The sequence below is a fragment of the Jaculus jaculus genome, chromosome 2 (assembly GCF_020740685.1).
Source record: "Jaculus jaculus isolate mJacJac1 chromosome 2, mJacJac1.mat.Y.cur, whole genome shotgun sequence".
Classification (NCBI taxonomy): domain Eukaryota; kingdom Metazoa; phylum Chordata; class Mammalia; order Rodentia; family Dipodidae; genus Jaculus; species Jaculus jaculus.
Genome location: NC_059103.1, coordinates 180,392,309 through 180,415,853, shown reverse-complemented (window position 1 = coordinate 180,415,853; position 23,545 = coordinate 180,392,309). Strand labels below are relative to the sequence as shown.

The 23,545-nt window shown below is 43.4% G+C and overlaps 1 protein-coding gene across 3 annotated transcripts in view; it reads left to right on the top strand.

Annotated features, from left to right (window-relative positions):
* The window catches only part of Sybu (syntabulin), a 76,816-nt gene extending 58,744 nt beyond the window's left edge, over positions 1 to 18,072 (top strand). For all 3 annotated transcript variants that reach the window (XM_004661387.2, XM_004661386.2, XM_045142641.1), the window contains 4 exons: positions 4,929 to 5,031; positions 12,047 to 12,250; positions 14,475 to 14,624; positions 16,252 to 18,072. In XM_004661387.2, coding sequence (XP_004661444.2) covers positions 4,929 to 5,031; positions 12,047 to 12,250; positions 14,475 to 14,624; positions 16,252 to 17,332 — 1,538 coding nt within the window. In that variant the 3' untranslated portion in view covers positions 17,333 to 18,072. The remainder of the gene's footprint in view (positions 1 to 4,928; positions 5,032 to 12,046; positions 12,251 to 14,474; positions 14,625 to 16,251) is intronic.
* The last annotated feature ends 5,473 nt before the right edge of the window (positions 18,073 to 23,545 follow it).

Below are 23,545 nucleotides of genomic sequence, written 5' to 3'. Positions count from 1 at the left end.
ATGTCTCAGTGGTTAGGCTAGAGTTTGGATCCCCAGAACCCATGTAAAGAAAGCCAGATGCAGGTAGCACACACAACTATAATCCCAATGTGCCTACAGCAATGGGAGGGAGAGCCGGGAAAACCCCAACACTTGTGGGGCAGCTCATCAGACATTTACACTGCCAAAACAAGAAGAGGTCCTATCTCAAAACAAGGTCCTTACCAACACCCCAAGGTTGTCCTCTGACTGCCACATACACACAGCACCGTGCAGCCACCTATATGTACACACACACACAAAAGGACACCAGAACTTTTGGAAGCTAACAGGTATATCTTCTTGCTACCTGGAAAAGGGCTTTTGCTACTCGATTCTTAATTCACCAGAAACTAATCATCACAAAGTATCTTAGAGGTCATGGTGTCTCCCTCCCTGTTCAGGCAGATGATTAAAGGCAGTGTGGGTGAGGGTGATTTAGATATACATCTCCCTCAATGCCTCAGCTTCATGGGAACAGGCATATTTGATGCCCACATCATTGCCAGTGCTTTGCCAGAGTATTGCCAGTGACAATACAGATTTTCCACGAGGTATCCACATGCAGGCAGGTGGGAAAAACTCTCTTGACCATGAAACTACTTCAGACCAGAGCCTCCTCCAAATCCCATGGATATGAAGCTGGTATTATGTCTGTCAATTGAGCAGATCAGCCAGTAGACAGGTATATAAATTTCTGTGCCTAAGCATAGCTATTGAACATTCGCTGGGCTGGAGTCTGGTCCCCAGGGTCAGATGGCCTGAGTTCCAGTCTGGACTTTTGAGTCCCCTTATGTGTATCATTCACCTATTCTCTATAAAAGGGTCTAAAACTGTCCCTATTTCGTAAGGTCAGTATTATCACGAGAAATGAAGTAAGATGTAACAGGTACATAAGACAGTGCCTACTATATCATATTTATTTTTAATAATAAAAAATATAAGTAGCTGTCATGGGAAACTCTTCCTATTGAGACGTGAACACACAACTTTCCCCAAATAGGGCCCAGAAGACAGACCAAAGTAAGATTACACCATAGCCAGTTTAGTGAACCACTGAATTTATTGGGGTTGCTTACAGAGCAGGGTGAGGGGCTATAAAGGAGCAATGGACGATTCAAAGGAGTTGTTACGGAAAAGCACACCCAAGCATAGGCGATGACTCCTGGAGGCGTCTCTGGAGCCCAGGCGGCTCAGCTGCTGGGAGAGTCCCGAGTCTACCTCACAGCTTGCACACAACTCAGTTGGAGAGTCCCCTCCCTCCCTTCAGTAAAGAATATTTCAATTTGGAGGAATCTGCCACACAACAGTAGCCTAAAACATATTTACTTATTTTATTAAAATATGGCATATTTTAAAGATTGTCATACATCAAGGGAACAAAACAAACAGTGCACATAATAATGTGTTAAGTACAAATGCTTAATAGTTGTATATCAAAATGCTGTACTTGGTAATAAAATTATAGACTATTTTTTTCTTACATAACCACTATTATTGTCTTAATATTAAACAAAAAATATAAAGTATCATAAAAGAAAGAGAATGGGCACACCAGGGTCTCCAGCCACTGCAAAAGAACTCCAGACATATGTCCAAGCTTGTACATCTGCTTATGTGGGTCCTGGGGAATTGAACCTGGATCCTTTGGCTTTGCAGGCAAGCACCTTAACCACTAAGCCATTTCTCTAGTACAAAAATTACCTTTTTAATCCCCACAAAATAATAATAATGGTCAATATCACTTATTCAGAGTATATGTCAGATGCTGTACTAAGCTTTATATTATATACATATTAACTTCATACAAGAAGCCTATAATGTAGTTGCTACAGTTATTTTCTTCACTTAGCAGATGAGGAAACTGAGGCACAGAGAGGTAAAGCAATTCGTGTAACATCCACCATCTAGTAAGCAGAGGTGGGACTGGACTGACTCCACGTTATCTGACTCAGGTCCTGTGGCTGGACTCTGAGCTCAGTCACACTGAAGGGCTGTGTGCAGCTGCAGTACGCACAGCAGTGAACGCCCCGTTGCATACACTGTTTGAATGAAATGAGTCAGGGTCCTCTCCTTCCTTGTATCTTTATTGACAACAAATAAATGAGTGGCGAGTTTGCAGGTCTTCTGTCTTTCACTTAGTTATTTCACTTGGTAAATTGGAAAGGGATATCAGTTGTTGTACTAAAATCAGCTTTCTTAGATGGATATTGTAACAACTAGCTGTAGTCCCAGCTACTCAGGAGGCCGAGGCAGGAGGATAAAATGAGCTCAGTAGTTCAGAGCCAGTGAGACAGTACCTCAAAATAACATAAAATTGGGCTGGAGAAATGGCTTATCAGTTAAAGCATTTGCCTGTAATGCCAAAGGATCCAGGTTCAATTCCACATGGTGGCTCATGCATCTGGAGTTCCTTTGCACTGGCCAGAAGCCCTGGTGCGCCCATTCTCTCTCTCTCTCTCTCTCTCTGATAAATAAATAAAAATAAAATCTTTTAAAAAATAACATTAAATTAGTTTTCCTGTGTTCCTTAAAAAGAATTTATTTATATATTGTATTCATCAAATTCTTTTTTTAAAAAAAATTTGTTGTTGTTTATTTTTATTTATTTATTTGAGAGTGACAGACAGATAAAGAGGCAGAGAGAGCGAGAGGGGAGAGTGGGCACACCAGGGCTGCTTAGCCACTGCAAACGAACTCCTTAGGCTTCACAGGCAAGTGCTTAACTGCTAAGCCATCTCTCCAGCCCAATCAAATTCTTTAAAATTATTAATTGAAGCCCTTGTGAAGTACCAAGTGAAGACTTCACTACCAAAATCATTTAAGTAATTTTGAATATGGCTGCACAGGGGGACAACGAATGTGGCTTCTAATCTTTATCAGATGTGCAGATGATCAGATAGAAAAGTACTGGTCCAAAGTGACCTCAGGCCCTACAAATATATAAGAACTAATGTTTAGTTCCAGTGGCAGTGAAATGTAGAATGAAGTTAGCCCCTTAGCTCAGAAGCTGTAACTATTGCTGATCGAGGGCACCTTGAAGTGACAACAAAGCTTTAGCAATTGTCTATTTCTGTTCTAGAATTTCTGGCTTTATGCAAGCCATAAATTAAAACTAATGGTATAACTTATAACTCCTAAGTTTTGCATTCCTTTCAGGAAAAGAAAACTGAGTAATTCAGATCACAATTTCACATGTAGAAATATCTTCTTAAACCTGGTGACTGTACTACAGAATTTAGTTTTACAATTCATCCACCTTTATTATTTAATAACCACCTGGTAATTGGCTAGCAAAGCTTGGTGAACTGGGCTGTGAAGAATAGTGACTTGCTAGATTGCTCTACCAGTCATGAGTCCTTGAGATAGTAAAATGCTCCAATTCATCCAGTGGATTACTCAGAAGCAACTGATTAAGTTCAGGGAGCTTTGAAAGTTCATTTTATCCTTAGGGTGTATCCGCAGTCCAGAAGGAATAGCTGGTTTGGATCCCAGTAAGTGGCTACCCTATCTGTTAAGAGCTGGGAATGAGTGTCCTGTGGCTAAAGGATGACTCTCTACTCTTTCCAAGAAGAGGCTCAACTTCCTGAGGGTTCGCAGAAGCTAAAGGGACTTTTCTCCCTTCTCAGGTAGCAGCCCCAATAAAACCTGTAGGCAAACTGCACACTGCAGTGCCAAAATCTTGTTGCATATTGTATATACCAGGCTGTACTTGGTGGTATCGTTGATCTCAGAACCTCTCTTTCCTCCCTGCTGTCCTCTTTGTCTTCCTGAGAACAAAGCACAGTGTAACAGATGTGTTCTGAGGCTTTGGTACTATACCCATCACCCACAAGCCTGGAGCCAATCAGCTTCTGTTTCCTCAGTAGTACCACAGTCAAATGAATGTCTGCCTTACAAAATCAAGATTACCTGCAGCATTGGTGATCCAGCAGGCACTCCATACATGGTAGGAATTGACTCTGGGTTCCTGGCCAGAAGAACCACAAGTTGTGCTAGAGGGGTTGCCTACCAAGCTCAAATAAAATTGTAAAGCTAGATTGGGTTCCCAAAACCACATGAAATTTGATCTCTTTTGAAAATGTCTTTTGTTCTCTGTTTTCTGTTGCCTCTTCTTCCTCCCTCCTTTTGCCTCCTCAAACAATCTATGGAAATGATTTCATTCCTGATACACCAGCCTTATTTTTTATTAGAATGGCTTATATGACTCTACCACACTATATGTTTCTAGTGCAACTGCGCACCCAACTCTCACTTTATTCAGGATGTAATGTGATCTTTGTAAACTAATGAACAACCTCAGAGCTAAAATTTCAAATTTCTGTATAATTCAGAGGTCCCAGTGTTACTCCGTTTGGAAATGTTAATTTCCTGCTTTGGGGTTAAGGTTCTATTCTTTACAAAAATCCTGTTGTCAGAGATAGCCAGATCTATGATGGGAAAGTGTTGTTTCAAGCAGTTTGTGGAGCCTAGGGCTCTCCTACTGACCACTTCTAACTGGCGGTCCCGAGAGCTGTGGTGCCAAATTCAACTTTGCAAAAACCCAAAGATAAACTCTTGGAAAAAACTAGTTTGAGCTGATAAGCATGTTTGCTTTCCCTGGGCGCACACTGTTGCTGAGTGAAAGCCACCCCTGGGAGGCAGGCATTCCTTGCCCTCCTCGGGCCACTGTTCATAATCCGCAGGAGGCTGGCAGCTTTAGGAAACCCATCCACCTGTGCTTGTAGCCTTGTTTATGAAATGATGTCGTGTGTGCTCTTTTGTCTGCACTGAGGGAAACGCTGAGTGTCTGGAAGCTCTGGATTCTTGGCACTTCCAGACTTACAGCTGGGGCCTCAAAGTCCGGACACTGGCCTGGGAGGTTTCAGGTTTCATTTCCTTCATGCTTCTCTGTCCGTCTTGTTTTGCAGGTAGTGAAGCGGATTTTAGCTCCTCCAGCAGCACCGGCAGCATCTCGGCTCCCGAGGTCCACATGTCTACAGCGGCCAACAAGCGCTCCTCTTTCTCACGCAAGTAGGCCTGGTCTCCTGGTCCTTAAGACTTTTACACGTGACTCCTCCACACCTTATGGTTTTGTGGAACCACCTGGATTACTGCCCATTCTGATTTTGTCATTATTCAGTAAGGTCTGTTCTGCACATCACAGTGGTTTGCAACTGGTCCTTTGTCCCTACCATACCTACCAGGGTCATGGGAGCTAGCCTATTTTCTGCCCCCACAGCTGTGTCTTGTCGAGACCTTTCCTCTGGGCTGTAGGCCAGCCTTCCTGCATCCTCCTCTCTGTCCTTCTCTCACCTGTGTGTGTACTCGCCGGAGAATTTAGCTCCTGTTCTCCACTTTCCCACCCACCTGTCCTTCCTTAGTCCATCATTTCCTAGCCATCTGTAAAACCACTATCTTCACCCTTTCTTTTTTTAAAGCTAGGCTTCTGTTTTGACCTTGGAGAAGGAAGGAAGCAGTTGCTCACACCCTCCTACCTTTACTTGGGAAGCAGAGAGGAAAATATAAAGTTCCTAGGTGTGGGTGGCCACTGTGGCCAGAGGCAAATCAGCCCAGCAGCTGGGGGTGTAGGCTCTGGAGGCATACCCTCTTGGCTTGAGCACCAGGACCAACCATCTACCTACTCCATGGCCCCGAGCAAGTGGCCTCGCTTCCCTGTGCTTTGCTTCCTCATCTATGAAATAGAGCTGTAGTGATATCTACCTCGTAGGGTTTCTAGTTAGGTCAGTGCTTGACAGGTAGTCAGCATAAGCAGATGTTCACTGTAATGTTAGTGTGAGGGAGAAGGTTATGGGAAAATGTGTGTGTGACGTTCAGTGGGAGGGGATCTCAGTCTTAGGAGTCTGTACCCATGACTAGTGTCACTATTCATTAAACAAGTATTCACTGGAATTCCAGATGAGGCACTAAACAAAACTCCATTAAAGCTACATTCATTCAAGTAGAGCAGGAAAGACAATAAATGGATAAATTATGGAAATATTTTTGAAAACCATACCATAAAAGATATAGAGGATAATGGAGCATGCGGTGTATCTTTGATGGGCTGGTCACAGGACACCTCAATGATGAGGCAAAAGTCCAAAAGAAGCAATGGACTGACCACGTCATTACCTAGGGACCTTTTGCCCTGGACCACAGTATCCAAATTTGATAACAAAGAAAAGGGTTCCTTAAAAAACTATGATTTTCAAAGTCCTTTTACAAAGGAAAAATATTTAGCTTCCAGAAGCTAACGACTCCAGGACACAGCAAGAAAACATTTCCTATTTGTTTTGGGTGAGCAGAAGGCTTGACTGATGTTGATAAAGGGAACGCCAGTGTCCTCAGTGTAGTTTTATTATTAGCAGTGAAGCTGAAGCCAGACGACCTGGGAGCACACAGAAGTTCACCATCGCGGAGCGCGTACCATGTCTCCGGGATCGCAGGGCAGGAGTGTAAGCGTGCTCTGTACAGATGTGACTTGCCCTGGGACATTAGCTCATACACATGGCACAGGGCATCAAGCAGGATGCCCCCTCCCCCAAAAGCCAGTTTTATTGAGTATTTCAAAGAAACCAATTTTTCATTAAACTCCGAGATCTTGTCAGTAGCACAAAGGGTCTCAGAGAAAATGTTCTACTGTGGAACTCTTGCCTTTGTAAATGAACAAAAGTAGATAGACTAAACAGTTAACAGTTAAGTGGGAGTATGTGCCAATCAGATGTATGTATATGCAGACCAGAATCTTCTCCCAATGAGCACTAATAGGCTTACTGGAAAGTTGAGATTGGCTCCTTACTCATCATTGGCTGAGCCAGGCATGGCAGCATGATTTCAGAAGGACTCGCTCAGCATGTTCCATAATCCGTGTCTAAGACCATGTGTTGAGAATGATTCTAGGTGGGCTGGATGTATCCATGCCAAACTCCACGGCAGCTTGCCATCTGTTTAACAGACAGTTCCTGCTGTAGCAGAGAAAGGTTAGCAGAAGCATACGGACTGTAGGGGACAGGTGGAGCTGGTGAGAAGATTTTTGACAGGTGATTTTAAAAGACTTACAGATTGACGCATGTTGCCGAAGACCAACTCCACTGATATGACAAAGGAATTTTCTTTCTTAAACTAAAACACAAGTATGTTTTGAAGCAGGCAGAAATGAAAATGGGAAAAGGAAAAAAAAAAAAAAAACAGTTTGGAATTTGGAGTTGGTGGCGCTTTGAATGTAAAAATGTCCCTCCATAGCCTCAAGTGTTTGTGATTAAGCTTCCGACTTAGTCACCAGCTGGAGGAGCCCGTGGGGGGCGGGGTCTTGCTGAGTGAGTTTTGTGCCGTGGGTAGGCCTTAGGTTTGTTAGTCTAGCCCAGTTCCAGAACTAGCTCACTGTTGCTGTTCTGTCTCTGCTGCCTGTGTATGAGTTGTGACGCCCCAGCTGCCTGCTCTGCCATGCTTTCTCCACCATGATGAAACTTACCCTCAAAACTGTAAGCCTCAAAAATACCCTATCCTCCCATAATCTATTTTTGGCAAAATGTTTTGTCCCAGCAAGGAGACTGTAAATGTTGCAGTGTCATACAGGTAAATGTCTTTTCGATGTATGGCTCCAGGCCTCAGTTTCTTATTCTGAAAAATGGGGTAGTAATAATGTTTACTTCATTGAGCTAAATGAGCTGATAATAGGTGAATAAAACAGAACAGAGCAGCTGACAAGGTGAACAGAACTTGGTAAAAGGTTTTATTTGGTCATTATAAAAGAAAAGAAAAGGACTGTTGGTTCTGGTGATTGTGATTATGGTGGTTATGATGTCTGTTAGCCTTCTGTAACTGCTAAGTGTAACAACAGGAATTATTCATTCACCATTTTAGGGACCAGATGTCCAGGGTCAAGGTGTGAGTAAGGTTGGTTTCTTCTGAGTTTTCTGTTTTGTTTGTTTGGCTCTCTTCCTTATATTGTCAGCCCACTGGACACATGTCCAAGTTCTCTTTGATTATAAGAGTACCAGTTAAATTGAATGAGGAATCATCCTAGACTACCTAATCTTTACTTAACTACCTTGGTTGAAGTCTTGTCTCCAAATCCATTTATACTCTGAAGACTGGGGAGCTGGGGCCCCAACATATAAGCTTGAAACGACTGCACAGCTCAGCCCATAACAATGATAGTAGTGATGGGGATGGTTCAGTAAAAAGTAGGAGGTGCTGGTAATGGTGGTTATGGTGTGATATTACCTGAAGTAAAGGGGCTGTGGCTAATGGAATAGAGATCTATTAGGCCTTTCATAAGGATCCATGGACACATATTTTCTCTCAAAGTCTCTTTGTTCAGGTAACAGAATGGATATAGGGTCCACAGAATCTTCCCTCCTCTGTACACTGATCCTTTTTGCCCAGCTGTCATGGGGCTTAGGGTAGATGGAGGAAGCTAGCATTAGGCTTACCGCCCTCACCATGACAAGGATGAAATCCCATCTTCCCCTTTAAAAATATTATTTATCATTATTAATGATAACTTTGTGCCTATATTTATAACTGTGTATTTCCTTTTAAAAACTCAACTTTTAAAATTCTAAAAATTCATTTCCTGGAGCATTTGCTTAATTATGCTTGAATATTTTTTAAATAAATTTTTGTTTATTTATGTATTTCAGAGTGAAAGAGAGAGAAAAAGGCAGAGGGGGGGAGGGAGGGAGGGAGAGAGAATGGGCACACCAGGGACTCCAGCCACTTTGAACGAACACCAGACACGTGTGCTCTCTTGTGCATCTGGATAACGTGGGTCCTGAGGAATAGAGCATCGAACCAGGGACCTTAGGCTTCATAGGCAAGTGCTTAACCACTAAGCCATTTCTCTAGTCCATGCTTGAGTATTTTTTGTTTGTTTGGTTGTTTTTTTTTGTTTGTTTGTTTGTTTTTTTTTTTTTTTTTTTGGCTTTTCAAGGTAGGGTTTCACTATGGAGTCTCAGGGTGGACTCGAACTCACGGTGATCCTCCTACCTCTGCCTCCCGAGTGCTGGGATTAAAGGCGTGTGCCACCATGCCCAGCTTGTCCATGCTTGAGTATTTTTAATTGTGTGTAGTATGGGATAGAGATATCTAGATTAGTGGATGGGTATAGCCACACGTGCCCTGCGTGCATGCATGGGTGTCCTTGCTCCTCTGTGTTGCGTTTCTGAATCACGGTGTCTCATTGAACCTAGAGGTGCAGTTTTCGAGAGCCCCAGCAATTCTCTGGTCTCTGCTCTTCACAGGATTGTAGTTACAGGCATGTGTGGACATGTCTAGCTTTTAATATGGGTGCTGAGGATCGAACTCATTCTGTCTCAGGTCCTCTCATGCTTGCGTGGCAAGCTCTCTTACCAGCTAAGCCATTTTCTCAGCCCACTCAAGCAATGTTTGATAGCTTGAAGAACCTTTCATTCTGTGTAGCAAGGTTTCATGAAACCTTCATCTAAGTGAATGCTTAGCACTCACTGATCACATGCCTTAGTGCTTCATGGCACTATGAGTATTGGTTGTTCAGACAGTAACTATAAACAAGCCAATACCTGATACCCCTTTTCTAGCCAAGAGCAATGTATGCCATGTCTGTAAAGTGGGAGATAGTATTATAAGGTTTCAAAGTACTTTTTGAAGCCCAACTCAGCTGTGTGTTTAGTCTTTTTATCCTCCCTGGGCCTCAATTAGTTCAGGTGTAAATGGGAAGTAATAATTATGCCAGCTTGGTAGGATGTTGTTAAGTGAAATGCATGTTTTTGCAGAGCCTCTGGAACAGCATGCAGGTCACAGAAGGTCCTTGGAGATGGCTAACTCAGAGCATAATTCCCTGAGTCCAAGTTTAGATAGTTAATTTTCTCCTAACTTGTGAGGGTTGGCCCTCTATATTTTCTTATAGTCACATTAGGACATTTGCTGGCCACTGCCGGGCTTGGAAGTGAAGCACAGAGAAAGAAATCCAAGTCAAGAGTGCATGCTCCCTTCAGCTTCTCCGAGTTCTTCCCACTCTTGGGCTGCTGACATTGCTTTGTTGCTGAGCCCTCAGTCCATCTGTTCCACATCAAGTGTCTCCTTTCTGGTGAAAAGGAGAGTCTATTGGGATGAATTCAACAGGAAAGAACTTTCAAGCTTAGAATTTGGTGGGTTTATGTGTGATTTCCTAAGTTTGGCAGCAGGTTGAAATTACATGAGATTTTCAACAAGTAATTAAGGATATGCAGCCAAGTTTATATACACACAGGCACACTGGTGCTCACATTTGCAGCCGTTTCTCGTTGAGATGTGTCAGTTGCACAGAGTTGTAATTAAAATTGCAAATAGAAGGGGTATGAAAGGAAATTTCTTCTATACTTTCTTCTAATGTCACCAAGTAATATTCCTGACAGAACTTGTTATCCTACTTCTGTACATCTGACATTCTCAAGATGTTTCCCTACTCTGGTAGATCTCAGATCTGTGGAGTGAGATGAACAGGAAATCCAAAAAACCAGATCCTGGAATATCAGCCTACAGTTGAGTTGTATTCCACTTCTCAAATGCACTTAGATGACATCTTGCATCTCATTTTTGTCTAGTTTACTTTGTGAGGCAAGTTTTCATGTAGCCCAGGTTGGCCTCAAATTTGTTATATAGTTTGTAGTTGAAGATGACCTTGAACTCCTGATCTTCCTGCCTCTCCTTTCTGAGTGCTAGGCTGACAGACATGCACCACCCAGTTTGATCTGATTTATCACCAAGTCTGTGAAGGCAGGAAGGGGTGTGTGTGTGTGTACGTGCATGCACACTCAAACCAAGTTTATTAGTTCAGCACTCATTTAAGGAACACATACCACATTCTGAGAAGTTGTAGGCTATCAGTGTGTGTTGTCTTAGTCTGGCAGAAAGATGTACAAGCATTGAAGATGCTATGTGTCAAGTCCCATGGTGGAAGTTTTAACCCAGTGTTGAGGGTTACCAAGGAGTGGTGCCTACATTGACCTAGGGAAAGAAAAACCCAGAGAGAGTGTAGTCACTTCCCATCAGTCTTGAACTAAGGGGCATCTTGGGTATTCAGGGATTTAGGGAAAGAAGGGGGAGAATTTTCTAGGTTCACTAATATAAAGATGATGATGAGCATAGATCCTTCAGGAAGCTTATAGTCATTTAGAGTGCTTTAGTATATACAAGACTGAGCCTGTGAGCCATCTTAAGGTGTTTGGCCTTCACTCTGGAGGCAGTGGGAAAGCATTGGAGGGCTTAGAAGAAGCCAGTGGTATTGCAATTCTGCTCGAGAAGCCATTCCAGTTCCCCGTCAGCCTCCTCCTAAAGGGAGCAAAGCCAGAGGCAGGGGACCAAAGAGGGACTGTTACATGTTAGTAGTTAAATGGGAAAAATGTTGTGGCAAGTCACTGGGATGGAAAGAAAAGGAGAAATGTGGTCAAATTACAGACTTGATATATTCACATAGCCTTTTAGTTTTTCGAATAAGTTCTTGCTATGAATCCCTGGCTGGTTTTGTATTCATTAAGTAACCCCCTCCTATTGACCCTAAATGCATGACAATCTTTCTTCCTTACCTACTAAGTGGTATTCAGCTTATTCAATTAGCCTCTTTGTCTGTACCCTTTTTCCTCCTCCTTTATAGGCAACTCCCACGCCCAAATAAAACTTTATTTTCTTACCTCAACATGAACTAAACCAAAATACTTCTCAACCAAAACAGGTATACTAAATAACTTGAAAAAAAAATCTTCAAAACAGCCTCCAAAAGGAGCCTAAGCTAAATCAATATTTCCATGGTTTGTTTTCTTACAAGCCAACTGGGTTCAATTCAAAACCAGCTTTCTGGTTAGAAACTACTTGAAAGGACAGCAGAGGGGCGTTGCCTTGCTCATGATACTAGAAGAAATATCAGATGCACTCATGAGGACAGTCTGCATCCAGGACCGCACTGCCCTCCTCAGCCCCAGGAGTTGGATGTTTCTCAATAGTAATGAGCCTTAGGGAGTATCAAGACAGCAGTACTTGAGTATCTCCAGCAGTAAGGGCTCTAATGACATTTGTGATGTTCTCCCAGTCGAGGTCCCCACGGACGGAGTAATGGAGTGCCATCTCACAAGTCTGGCAACAGCCCACCATCTCCACGGGAAAAGGACCTTCTGTCCATGCTGTGCAGGAGTCAGCTGAGCCCCATAAGCATCCACCCCAGCTACGCCCCTTCTTCGCCGAGTAGTAGCAACTCAGGCTCCTACAAAGGAAGTGACTGTAGCCCAGTCATGAGGTGAGTCCTGTTCGCCTCTCAATTCATGTTTGCTAGTTTGTCCTGCCTGGAAAGCTTCTTAAAAGAAGGGAAAATATGTAACTCTAACTCTCTTGTCTTATTCTATAATAAGACACTTCTCTTCTTCATACTTAGCTGATCCTTTAACGATTGCCAAAGCAATAGCACAAACCTCAAGTTTTAACAAGGTGCAGCGTTCCAAGCAGTTACTGCATAGGGAGGGAAAACAGCACAGTGGCAGTAGGAGGAGGAAGCTACTCATTTGCTTAGCACAGAGAGGAATCACGCATGCGTTCACTAATTCATTCCAGCATCAAAAGCTCACTGAATAGCAGGGTCTGTGGTAATCACTGAGAATAGAGTGGGGATCAGAAATGAGTTCGTTACTCAAAGGAGAAGAAGGACATTAGCTATCTAGTAACAAAAACAAAGTAAGATTCATCTACGGGTACCTGTTGCTATATGAGCATGTAAAAGGTGGAGAGGGGCCAACTCGGGATGGGGCAGTCACAGTGGCTGTATAAAGAAGTAAAATCAAAGTGAGATCTAAAAGGTGAGTGAGGAGTTAAAAAGGGGTAGGGAGGAATGGGGATCAGATGGAAAGAACTATATATCCAAAAGAGCCAGAAAGGAGAGCCTGAGAGTAGAAACTGGACCCAGGCCAATGCTGACCAGAGCGCAGGCACAGGGGCAAGCAGCACAGTGGCTTGGGTTGGGTCCAGAGTCGGAGAAGAAGCTGGCTGCCTTCCTTAGCCCTCTTCCTCCCCAGCATCCCCATTCTCATTAGTCAGCTCTCTCAGAGCAGGGATGCCCAGCACTCAGCCAGGCCAGAGAGGGGCCAAGATTCCATCTGGGGCTGTGTTTGCAGAACATTGAGTGCTTCTCCACAAAGTGTGCTGGTCAGGGTAGAGCGGCATTGTTCCCTTTGGAACAAGAAACTTCCCATCCCCACCAAATTGGCAGTTGATCTCAGAACAATTTGAATTTAGTGGCAAGCAGGATCCCATTGTGTGGAGAATCAGGTCAATTTGCTCTCTCCCTTCCCCCTCCAGTTCCCCCGTAACATTGTCCTTCAATGTAACGGCATGTTACACTGACCTGGCAACCCAGGCCTGTGGACAATTGTATATTCATCTGAGATCATTCCTAAGCCATGAAAAGCCTTCCTCCACTGTTCTATGCCTCCACAAATACTTGTACACCTCAGTCTTCCACGTAATTAACAACACTACGATCAGGAGGAGTGTCTGACATGAGCTATCTGCTATTGGGATTTGAGAACCCAGCACACAAGTATCCATTCTTCCCAAGCTGTCTGCTTTGTCTCAGTTTGTAACAGGATGATAGATCCTGTGACTTAGAGGCAAGAGACATGCACACATCCCAGTTCTAGAGACTGTGCAAAGATGGTGCCAACATGGTAAGGTTCTGGGGAGGCTGTCTTACAGGTTGGGACTGTTCACAAAGGGGAAAGAGCTCTAGGATTCACTCTAGTCTCTTTGTCCTTGAATTTCAAAAAATATTTTATTTTTACTTATTTGTTTATGAGACAGAGGAAGAATGGTTGCACCAGGGCCTCTAGCCACTGCAAAAAAAAAAAAAAAAAAAAAAAACTGCAGACACCTGTACCATCATGTGCATCTGGCTTACATGGGTTCTGGGGAACCGAACCTGGGTCCTTAGGCTTTGCAGGCAAGGATCTGAACTGCTAAGCCATCTTTCCAGCCCAATATTGACTTATTTATTTGGGGGGAGGGAAGAGACAGATTAACTCCACATGCATGTACCACCTTCTGTATCTAGCTTTCTGTGTGTACTGGGGAATTAAACCTGGGTCCTTTGGCTTTGCTGGCAAGCACCTTAACTATTAAACCATAAATTTTTATTAGTATAATTTAATTGTAAAAATAATAGTTTTCATCATGATATGTTCATATGTGTACATAAAATACTCAGATCCTATTCACTCCCCATTCTCCCACTGCCTAGTTTGCTTCATCTTCACTAACATGGGTCCCCGATAACAGTACTAATCCCATCACAAAGGCACTATCCTCATTACCTTCTGATTACCTCCCAGAGGCCCTACCTCCTAATACCATCACAGTGTGGGTAGGATTTTGACTTATCTATTGTAGAGGGCCTAAACTCTCAGTCCGTCCCTTTCCTTGTCTTTCTTTAGTAAAGGGGTCAAACATAGAGTTCATTACTTGGATTGTTTCAGGCGATCTGGAAGATACATGTCTTGTGGAGAAAACCATGGCGTCAAACCCCCAAATCCAGAGCAGTACTTGACGCCCCTGCAGCAGAAGGAGGTCGCCGTGAGGCACCTGAAGACCAAGCTGACGGAGTCTGAGCGCCGACTGCATGAGAGGTGAGCCCCTGAGGGGGCAAGGTGATATTTGAACTCAGTTATATAAAATGATAGGAAAGGAAAAATTATTTTATGTTTTGTGAGAATTTTAAGTCAATCTTTGAGCTGTCATTTCATAGTTCTTTGTGATTTAACTTTCAAGAGCTCACTAGGGGCTCAGAGTTTAGAGGGGATCCTTTGTTTTACCTGAGTGGGCAAAGCTTTGACATGAAGAATTGGGTGTGTATGTAACTATTTTTAAATGGAAGGAACATTTGCAGGAACAATCCCCTGCTTTCAGCTGAGCAAGTCACAGTGGCCCATCCAGCCCTACCTATCCGTGACGTTGGACAGCTGTGTGCACCATGACTCCCGCAAAGTATTTCTGTACTGAAGGAAGAACTTTGCTATACTTGGCAGTATTGAAGAGATCTTATCACACAGATTAAAAAAAAAAAAAAAAAAAAAAAAAAAAACCTAACATCTTGGGGACAAGCCAGGTTTTCTGTTTGGTAGTTTTTTCCTGGAACTTGGGTCAGTTTAGCAGTGCTCTAAGCCAGGAGCTTTGTGCTCAGGGTCAGGGTGGCCTTTGAATTCTCTGAGCTTGGGGTGTGGTTCAGCACTGATCTGGAGCAGCCCCACCCGCATCCTCTGCTGCTCCAAGGATGTGGTGAGGAACCTGGGATTTCGGTTGGCAAAGCTTGGTTGTGTAGGTGTACAGGTAGAGAGATCAGGGGCCTTTTCGTCTTCCAAATTAATGTGATTCTTTACCTGCTTGAAATATACTGGATCTCAGCCCAAAGGCCGAGAAGTGATATGTCTTTGAAACAGACTTGAGACTCAAGCTCCCCTCTAGGGTGAGTGTTGTGAAGGTATATGATTTATGAACTGAGAAGTCTAAGGGAAGTTTGGTATCCTTCTAAGAGGGAGAGGTATAAGAAAGAAGGAAAATTTGAGGAAATGTTCAAGCATAAACTCAAATAAGCAGCTAACAGTGCTTCGTGTATATAAACATCCTGACCACGCTGCCCTTCAGGCTCCCAGAGTAATGGGAGACCATACATTGACTTTGAAGAAATTACATAAAAGAATTTCTTGGCAAAGGTTTTAAAATAACTTCTTGTGAATGTTAATATAGACAATGTGTAAATTCTCCACACTGTCAGGCAGGTTCACCACTCTTACCTGAGATGAGACAGAGGGAGGACCCTGCTGCAACATGGAGCATTTTATAATTTAAAAACCATTGGAGTGTGATCAGAACAGTTTCATATGGCTAAAACATCATTTCAGCTTCTGTATTTCATCAGTCATTAAAAGTGAAATGGTCCTCCACAAATTCTCAATATCAAGTATTGAGAAAAGGGTGATTGCCTGTACTTAGTATAAGGTCTGATGCATGGTGAGCACTCACAAGGGAAACAATGGTAGCTACTTTGATTGTTGCTCTGGTTACTACTATCAGCTGAGCTCTTTTACAATTAAAAGGGGAAAGATCCATGGCTAATCCCTGCCAAAAAGAATTTAGAGCTAACCTAACTTCGGTATTTCAAGTAGAAGAAGTAGGCCCCAGCGGCTGGGCCTCAGAATTGCTTGTCACTGGTTTCAGAGTCAGCATTGCTCAGAACTATGCTTGCCTTCCCTCTAGGGAATCTGAAATCGTGGAGCTGAAGTCCCAGCTGGCCCGCATGCGTGAAGACTGGATTGAAGAGGAGTGCCACCGGGTGGAGGCTCAGCTGGCACTCAAGGAGGCCAGGAAAGAGATTAAGCAGCTCAAGCAGGTCATCGAGACCATGAGGAGCAGCTTGGCTGATAAAGACAAAGGCATTCAGCAGTATTTCGTGGACATTAACATCCAGAACAAGAAGCTGGAGTCCCTGCTGCAAAGCATGGAGATGGCACACAATGGCTCCCTGAGGGATGACCTGTGCCTAGACTTGTGTGATTCCCCAGGGAAGAGCTTCCCGCTGAGCGCCACATTTGAGAAGATGGCAGATGGCTTATCTCTGGAAGAGCAGGTCACAGAGGAGGGAGCCGACAGTGAGCTGCTGGGGGGAGACAGCATGGCCGATGGCACTGATTTGTTGGATGAGGTGGTGACAGCCGCTACCACAGAATCTGGTGACCTGGAGCTTGTGCATTCCACACCGGCAGCGAAGGGCCTGGAAGCTCTCCCCTTGGAAGCCAGCCAGGAGGAGAGCAGCGTGCTGGTGGTGGAGCAAGCCGTGCAGACCGACATGGTGCTGTTCAGCCCTGCCTTCTCTGAGCTCAAGCTGCCCAGCTCCTGTCCCTCCAGCTCAGCATCGCCCGATGATGCATCCTCCGGAGCTGACTGGATGGAGAGCTTCCCAGAATCCATCTCTGCCTTAATGGTCGATTTAACTCCAGGAAGTCCGAACTCAGCCATCCTCCTGTCTCCCGTGGAGACGCCATTCTGCAAGGCAGCTATGGAAACCAGTGCAAACCGCCTCATGAGAGAGCTGGACTTTGCATCCTGCGTAGAAGATAGCATCCTCTCGCAGGGGGCGGTGTCGAGGCAGTACTGGAGCCGCAGCTTCGTGGTGGATCTCCTGGCCGTGGCCGCTCCTGTCTTACCCACTGTCCTGTGGGCATTCAGTACTCAGAGGGGGGGCATCGATCCCGTGTACAACATCGGGGCCTTGCTCCGGGGCTGCTGTGTGCTGGCCCTGCACTCCCTCCGCCGCACAGCCTTCCACATCAAAACCTAAGTAGAAGTCGTTACCGTGTGCCAATGTGTCCTGTGTGGCGTGGTGCCAGGTAGAGAAGCAGCAGGTCGATCTGTGGCAGTCTTGAGTCTGTCGTTTTGCTCCTCGGTATTTGATTTGCACTATAGTTAGTTGAAGCCTGTTCACTGTTTCAAACCAGAGGTTATCGTCAAAGGCATGGAGACCCGGTTCTGGTAAACGTCCCACCAGTGTGGTGTAGAAAGCATGCTCATACCCCTGCCGTGTCGTCTGAGGTGCCCGTCCTTATCCTCGTGGTTCAGGAAAAGAAAATGCAGTTTGCACTTTCACCGCAGCCTCCCTGAGGCTGGCATGTTATCTCCTTGCTTTGCTTTGTGCCCTTTAAAAAAAAAAAAAAAAGTGTCAATGTTCCAGCATTCCAATGGTTGTGTGCATAGCAGGGGGCTGTAACCAAAAATAAAAGTGTACTTGTGTAACCGGTTCAAAGAAGTCTTGAATAGCGCTTTAGTGTCTCACTTGGAGTTGATAAAGTTTGGGTGTTTGATATTTTTTACTAAAAGTAGCTGCAAAGTGTTCAATGGCTGGTGTGTTCTTGAACCTGTTAATTGATAAAACTGTATGTAAATTTACAATGTACTAACTTATTTTTTGCTTATTACATATAGTGTTTTATTGGAAATTGTTTGTAGCCACATACTTCAGCATGATGAAAATAAAGATTAGTGTTTCCATTTAAATAAATGTTTTATCTGCCTATAAAATGATTATGTGTGTGACCTCTATATATAACTAAGTAACCAATCTTCCCTCTACATTAAAAGGGTTCTGTTCAGTAAAAATGAAATTAACTGAAGAAATGTTAAAGAGAAAAGAAATTAAAGAAAGGTGAAGATTTCCTGTCTTAGTATTTTGAGGGCTGGAGAGATGCTGCTAAATGGTTAGAGGCCCTTGCTTGCAAAGCTTGACTGTCTGGGTTCAATTCCCCAGTATCCACGTAAAGGCAGGCTCATAAAGTGGCACGTGCACCTGGAGTTTGTTTTCAGTGGTGAAGGCCCTGGTGCACCCATATTCATTCTTTCCTCTCTCTCTTTCTCCCCTTTCTGACTCTCTGTGTCTAAAATAAAAGTAAGAAAAAGCATTTCTAAAATGAAGACTGCTTTAGCCACACATTTGCTTGCATGCATATTTCCTCACACTGCCTGTATGGAGTCTTTCCAGGAGAGATGATGGGTGGTTTTGTTTTTAAGCTGGCTGAGTGCATGGAAGGAACAGTATGGTGGAACCATCTATCCTCTTACCTTTGCAATGGTAGTGATAGCGGTATGAGGGTGTCTGGAAGGAAGTGACGATATTTGCTTGCCATTAATTCATTTTTCTCTCCTGCCAAGCTTGTGACATGGGTGCTCTACTTTGTAAACAGGAGTTTGTGTGTGTGTGTATCTCCATATGTGTATGTATGTATATGTATATGTGCTGTGTATGTTGTTTTCACTTTTACACCTTATTACTCCCCCCTGCAGCCCACTGATAATGCTAGCTAGCTCTGGTAAAGGACAGAGGTTGGAATTGTCTTGTTCAAAATGTATGTCCAGCACTTAAACAGATCAGGCATAAGAGATCTGCTGGGAATCACTGTTGAATAATTCACCCAGCAATCATTTACTGGGGCTCCCAAGCCTGTGAGACACCCTTCTACCCTCAGGGGTCTTCCATTGTTCGTCTGCATTGGAAGGCAGTGCTTGCTAACAAGATAAGTGTTTAGAAAGGTGTTTGACCCAAGAGTGCCAGGGGAAAGATAAGGAATATTATCTCTGAAGAAACATCACTATGCTAATGGGTAAAAAAAGAGTCAATTATGAGAAGCTGTGGGTAAAACCTTGCAGAAAAAAAAAAAAAAATTGCAAAGGCCCAAGGCAGAAAATGTGTCAGCATGTGATGGGAACATCAAGAAGGCCCCAGGGCTAGAGTGTGAGAGAGGAAAGTAGGCAGGAAGCTGGTTCATCCAGGGCACCAGTGGTCAAGGTAGGTTTGGAATGACTGCAATTAGAAAATACCAATTAACTTTAAACAGAACAATGACACAATGCTTATTCTTTTCTTACCATTTGCAGAGAGATTAAAAAATAAGTGTACCAGGGCCTCTTGCCACTGAGCACTCCAGATGGATGCACCACTTTGTGCATCTGGCTTTACATGGAAACTGGGGAATCTAACTCAGACCATCAGGATTTACAAGCAAGTTTCTTTAACAGCAGAGCCATCTCTCCACTCCATCTTATTTTTTAACTATTGTGCACTGTTACACTGCACTTGGACAGGAATGGGAACAAAGATAATTTTAGGGTCTATTGTAATAGTGCATATGAGACATTATGACTAGTTGGAGGTAGAAGTGATTAAGTTAAAATAGGGTAGGGTGAAAGGAAGAGAAAAATGAAGGATAACTCATAGGTTTCTGACTTGAGTAACTAGATAAAAATGAGTACCATTTCCTGAAAATGGTAAGAGTTCAAGACAAGTTTGGCTGGAAAAATGGAGAAGTCTATTAAAATATCTACGTGGAGGTACTAAGTAAATGCATATATGCATGTGAAATCCCAAGAGCTGTCAAGAGTTATGAAAGTGGTTCTTTTCAATTTTGCATAGCACTTAAAACCATAGAACAGATGACAACATCCAAGAAATGGGTCAAGGAGATTAGAAGCAGCTCTACCATTCACATTAAGATAGCGGTGAGGGATAAGGAAGAGACAAAGACGGAGAAGGGGCAGTCCGAAATGTGAGGAAGAAATCCAGGTGAATGCAACGGGAAAATAAATCCAGGAGAGAGGCCAGAAGAGTGGGGTGTTCAAATTCTACCAACAAGAGTATCATGAGTCAAGTTCTGAGTGCACTGTCTTTGATAGCAAAGCTTGCCATCTTGTCAAGATTGTTTTCCTGGGAAAAAGGAAGATGGAAGCCACACTGGAGATGGATAGTATGAATGGAAGAAAACAAAATGAAGTGTGTGCAGCAATTTGCTTTTGTTTGCTTTAGGTTTTACTTGGGAGATAAGTAGGGAAGTGTTCCTTAGCTACAAGGAGGTGAGAATGTTTCTAGGCTTCTGTGGGTAAACCACCCAAAGGAAAAGCAGTGAAAGGGTTAACTGGAAAAGGGATGTTGCCAGGGCACTACCTGCATGTGTGAGGAAAACCTCTGCTGTAAAGCACAGAAGTGTTCCAGAATAATGAGCCATTCTGACTCAGATCCCTTCCTGTGGTCTGGTCCAAACGAATATCCGGACTGGTTGCTTCCTTGAAGTCCCTCCTCTTATTTATTTTCAGTTGTCTCTAAATTAAAGCATGTTTACTATGAGAAACTACAAGGCTGTTTGTGGTATCTGCTTGTCACATAACCATCTGAGCTCAGCATGGGATGGACTAAAGGACAGGCTGTAGTGAGAACTTTCATGAACCACACTTGTTTCTTATAAAGTTGGAGGCAGATGGTCACTAGTGCAAACTGCTTTGTTGTCTTAATGTCTTGGACCCTACTTTATAGAAACCAAGTTTCAAAGAAAACAATTTATTCGAGACATTGGACAGTGTGCATCCTATCCACACTGGAACAAACTCTCACCAAGGTCAAACAGGATCCTGGAGCAGTTATTCCTTTTCCTTTCTTGCTCCCTTCCCAGGGTTTCAGCAAGTATACTTTATGTGGAAAATTACTGCTTTTATTCAGAGCAGTCTCTCTCAAATGAGTCCCTTGGAATAAATAAGGGCACAAGAACATGCTTGCCTTTCGGAAACCCAAGGCGTTGGCTGGTTTTGAGGGCAGGATGATCTGGTCCCACAGAGAAAAGTGCCTCAAAGTTGCTTTCAGTAATGTGGGTGCCTGTGATGTATAACAAGCAGGAAAATGGAAAAGAAAAGAAAAGAAAAAGAACAATTCCATTCTATTGAACAAATTGCTGTCCCATCAAAGCAAATGCTAAACATTTCCTACAGTTATGAGCAAACATTCCAATTTGTAAAAAAGATTTTTCCCAAAGGAATAAAATGACCTTTCAAAGTTGAGCTGTTCGGAAAGGGGCGGGGAATACAAAGCATGCAGATGCCAAGTGTTTCTGACATTCGTGGCGCACACACACACACACACACACACACACAAAAGGAAGCCTGTGCTTTGCATTTGTCACAGGACCCACCCAAGCAGTTGATCTGATGTTTCTTGAGGGTTTTTCATTTTCAAAGGTTTGGAGTAGTTTCCTACTTCTGCTTTGGATCAGCAAGTAGTCTTCCAACATGACATTCATCTATTCCAAATCTTGCCAGGCAGCATATGCACAGATGACGTAGTGACTTAGGAAACAACAAATCTTAAAGGAATATCATCAAGACCCCAATTGTCTATATAAAAGCAATTAAGAGTCCAAATAGAAAAAGTTTATATCAGGGAGTTATTTTAAAACCACTAGAAACCAGTAGCCAATGGTTTTGCCTCAGTCATGATTAGTTTAACAACGATTTTAATTTTTCAAAAGCGAATGTTTTGCCTGGCATGGTGACGCACCCCTTTAATCACAGCACTTGGGAGGCAGTGATAGGAGGATTGTCATGAGTTCAAGGCCATCCTGAGACTACATAGTGAATTCCAGGTCAGCCTAGGCTAGAGCAAGACCCTACCTTGAAAAAAAAAAAAGAAAAGAAAAAAAGAAAAAAAAATGTTTTTATTCAAAAGAGAGAGAGCAGGAGGAAGAGAGAGAGAGAGGGAGAGAAGGGCATGCTAGGGACTCCTTCTGTTGCAATCATAAGTGAAACGCAGATGCATGTGCTTTGTTCATCTGACTTCACATGAGTACTAAGGAACGGAACCTGGGCTGGCAGGCTTTAGAGCCTTTGGCTGCTGCACCACCATTCTAGGCCTCCCACTTTTTTTTTTTTTTAATTCAAAATGTTTAAATGTTGCTCAGAAGAACTTTGTAAAAGAATTCAAATATTTTAGTAGCATATTTTGAGGATGTGTCTCCTTTTAAGTGTTTTAACCTGAGACTACGTAGTGAATTCCAGGTCACCCTGGACTAGAGTGGGATCCTATCTCAGAAAACCAAAAATAAATAAATGAATAATAAAAGTGTTAAGCATGGGAAAATTCAATATAAACACATACACAAGTATGAAGTTCTTGGAGTAGGGGTGGTAAGCCTAGATCCCTGCCATTTGCCTTCTCAGTTGTCTCCTACTGGTGTCATCCAAGAACAGTATTGCAAAGCACGTCACTACACACCAGCTTCTTTGAATTGCTGGTCTCTGCAAGCCTTTTTATGGAAACTCAGTTAACGGGAACAGCACTCTGGTGACTGCTGATGGCTTGACTCTATTGCTTACTACAAATGAATGTTTGCTAACCCTTTCTCACATACTTCTGTTTGCCAGTGTTCCATTGGTTTAACTGTGAAGAGGACTCCTTATGTCCCTCAATTGCACAGGCCTTGTGAAGATTTGGGGCTATGGTGATATAAACTGCCGATCTAAGGTCAACATCCTGATTGCCCTTGTGAAGAGGGAGAGGCATTGCAGCTTCTCTCTTAAGAACCTCCATTCTGGGGGCTGGAGAGATGGCTGAGCGGTTAAGAGCTTGCCTGTGAAGCCTAAGGACCCCGGTGCAAGGCTTGATTCCCCAGTTCCCACGTTAGCCAGATGCACAAGGGGGCGCACACGGCTGGAGTTTGTTTGCAGAGGCTGGAGGCCCTGGCGCGCCCATTCTCTCTCTCTCCCTCTATCTGTCTTTCTCTCTGTGTCTGTCGCTCTCAAATAAATAAATTAAGAAAAAAAAAAAAAAAGAACCTCCATTCTTTTCTGAGTCAGAAGAGCTCAGTGGTCTACCAGGTAGGTGCGGGCATTCTAGACTAATCTGTACCCTGTCTGTGGCAGCACATTATTTTTGGTTTATTGCTCATACAGAGGATATAAAAAAACATTTTATTAATTTTCACATCTTCCCCCACAAACAACACATGAAACATAGGTTTTAAAAATGGTCACTAGAGGGCTGGAAAGATAGCTTAGTAGTTCAATGTTTGCCTGTGAAGCCTAAGGACTCAGGTTTGATTCCCCGGCGCTCAGGTAAGCCAGATGCACATGGTGGCACATGCATCTGGAGTTCATTTGCAGTGACTGGAGGCTCTGGTATGTCCATTTTTTCTCTCTCTCTCTCATCTGCCTCTTTCTCTTTCTTTCTCTCAAATAAATGAAT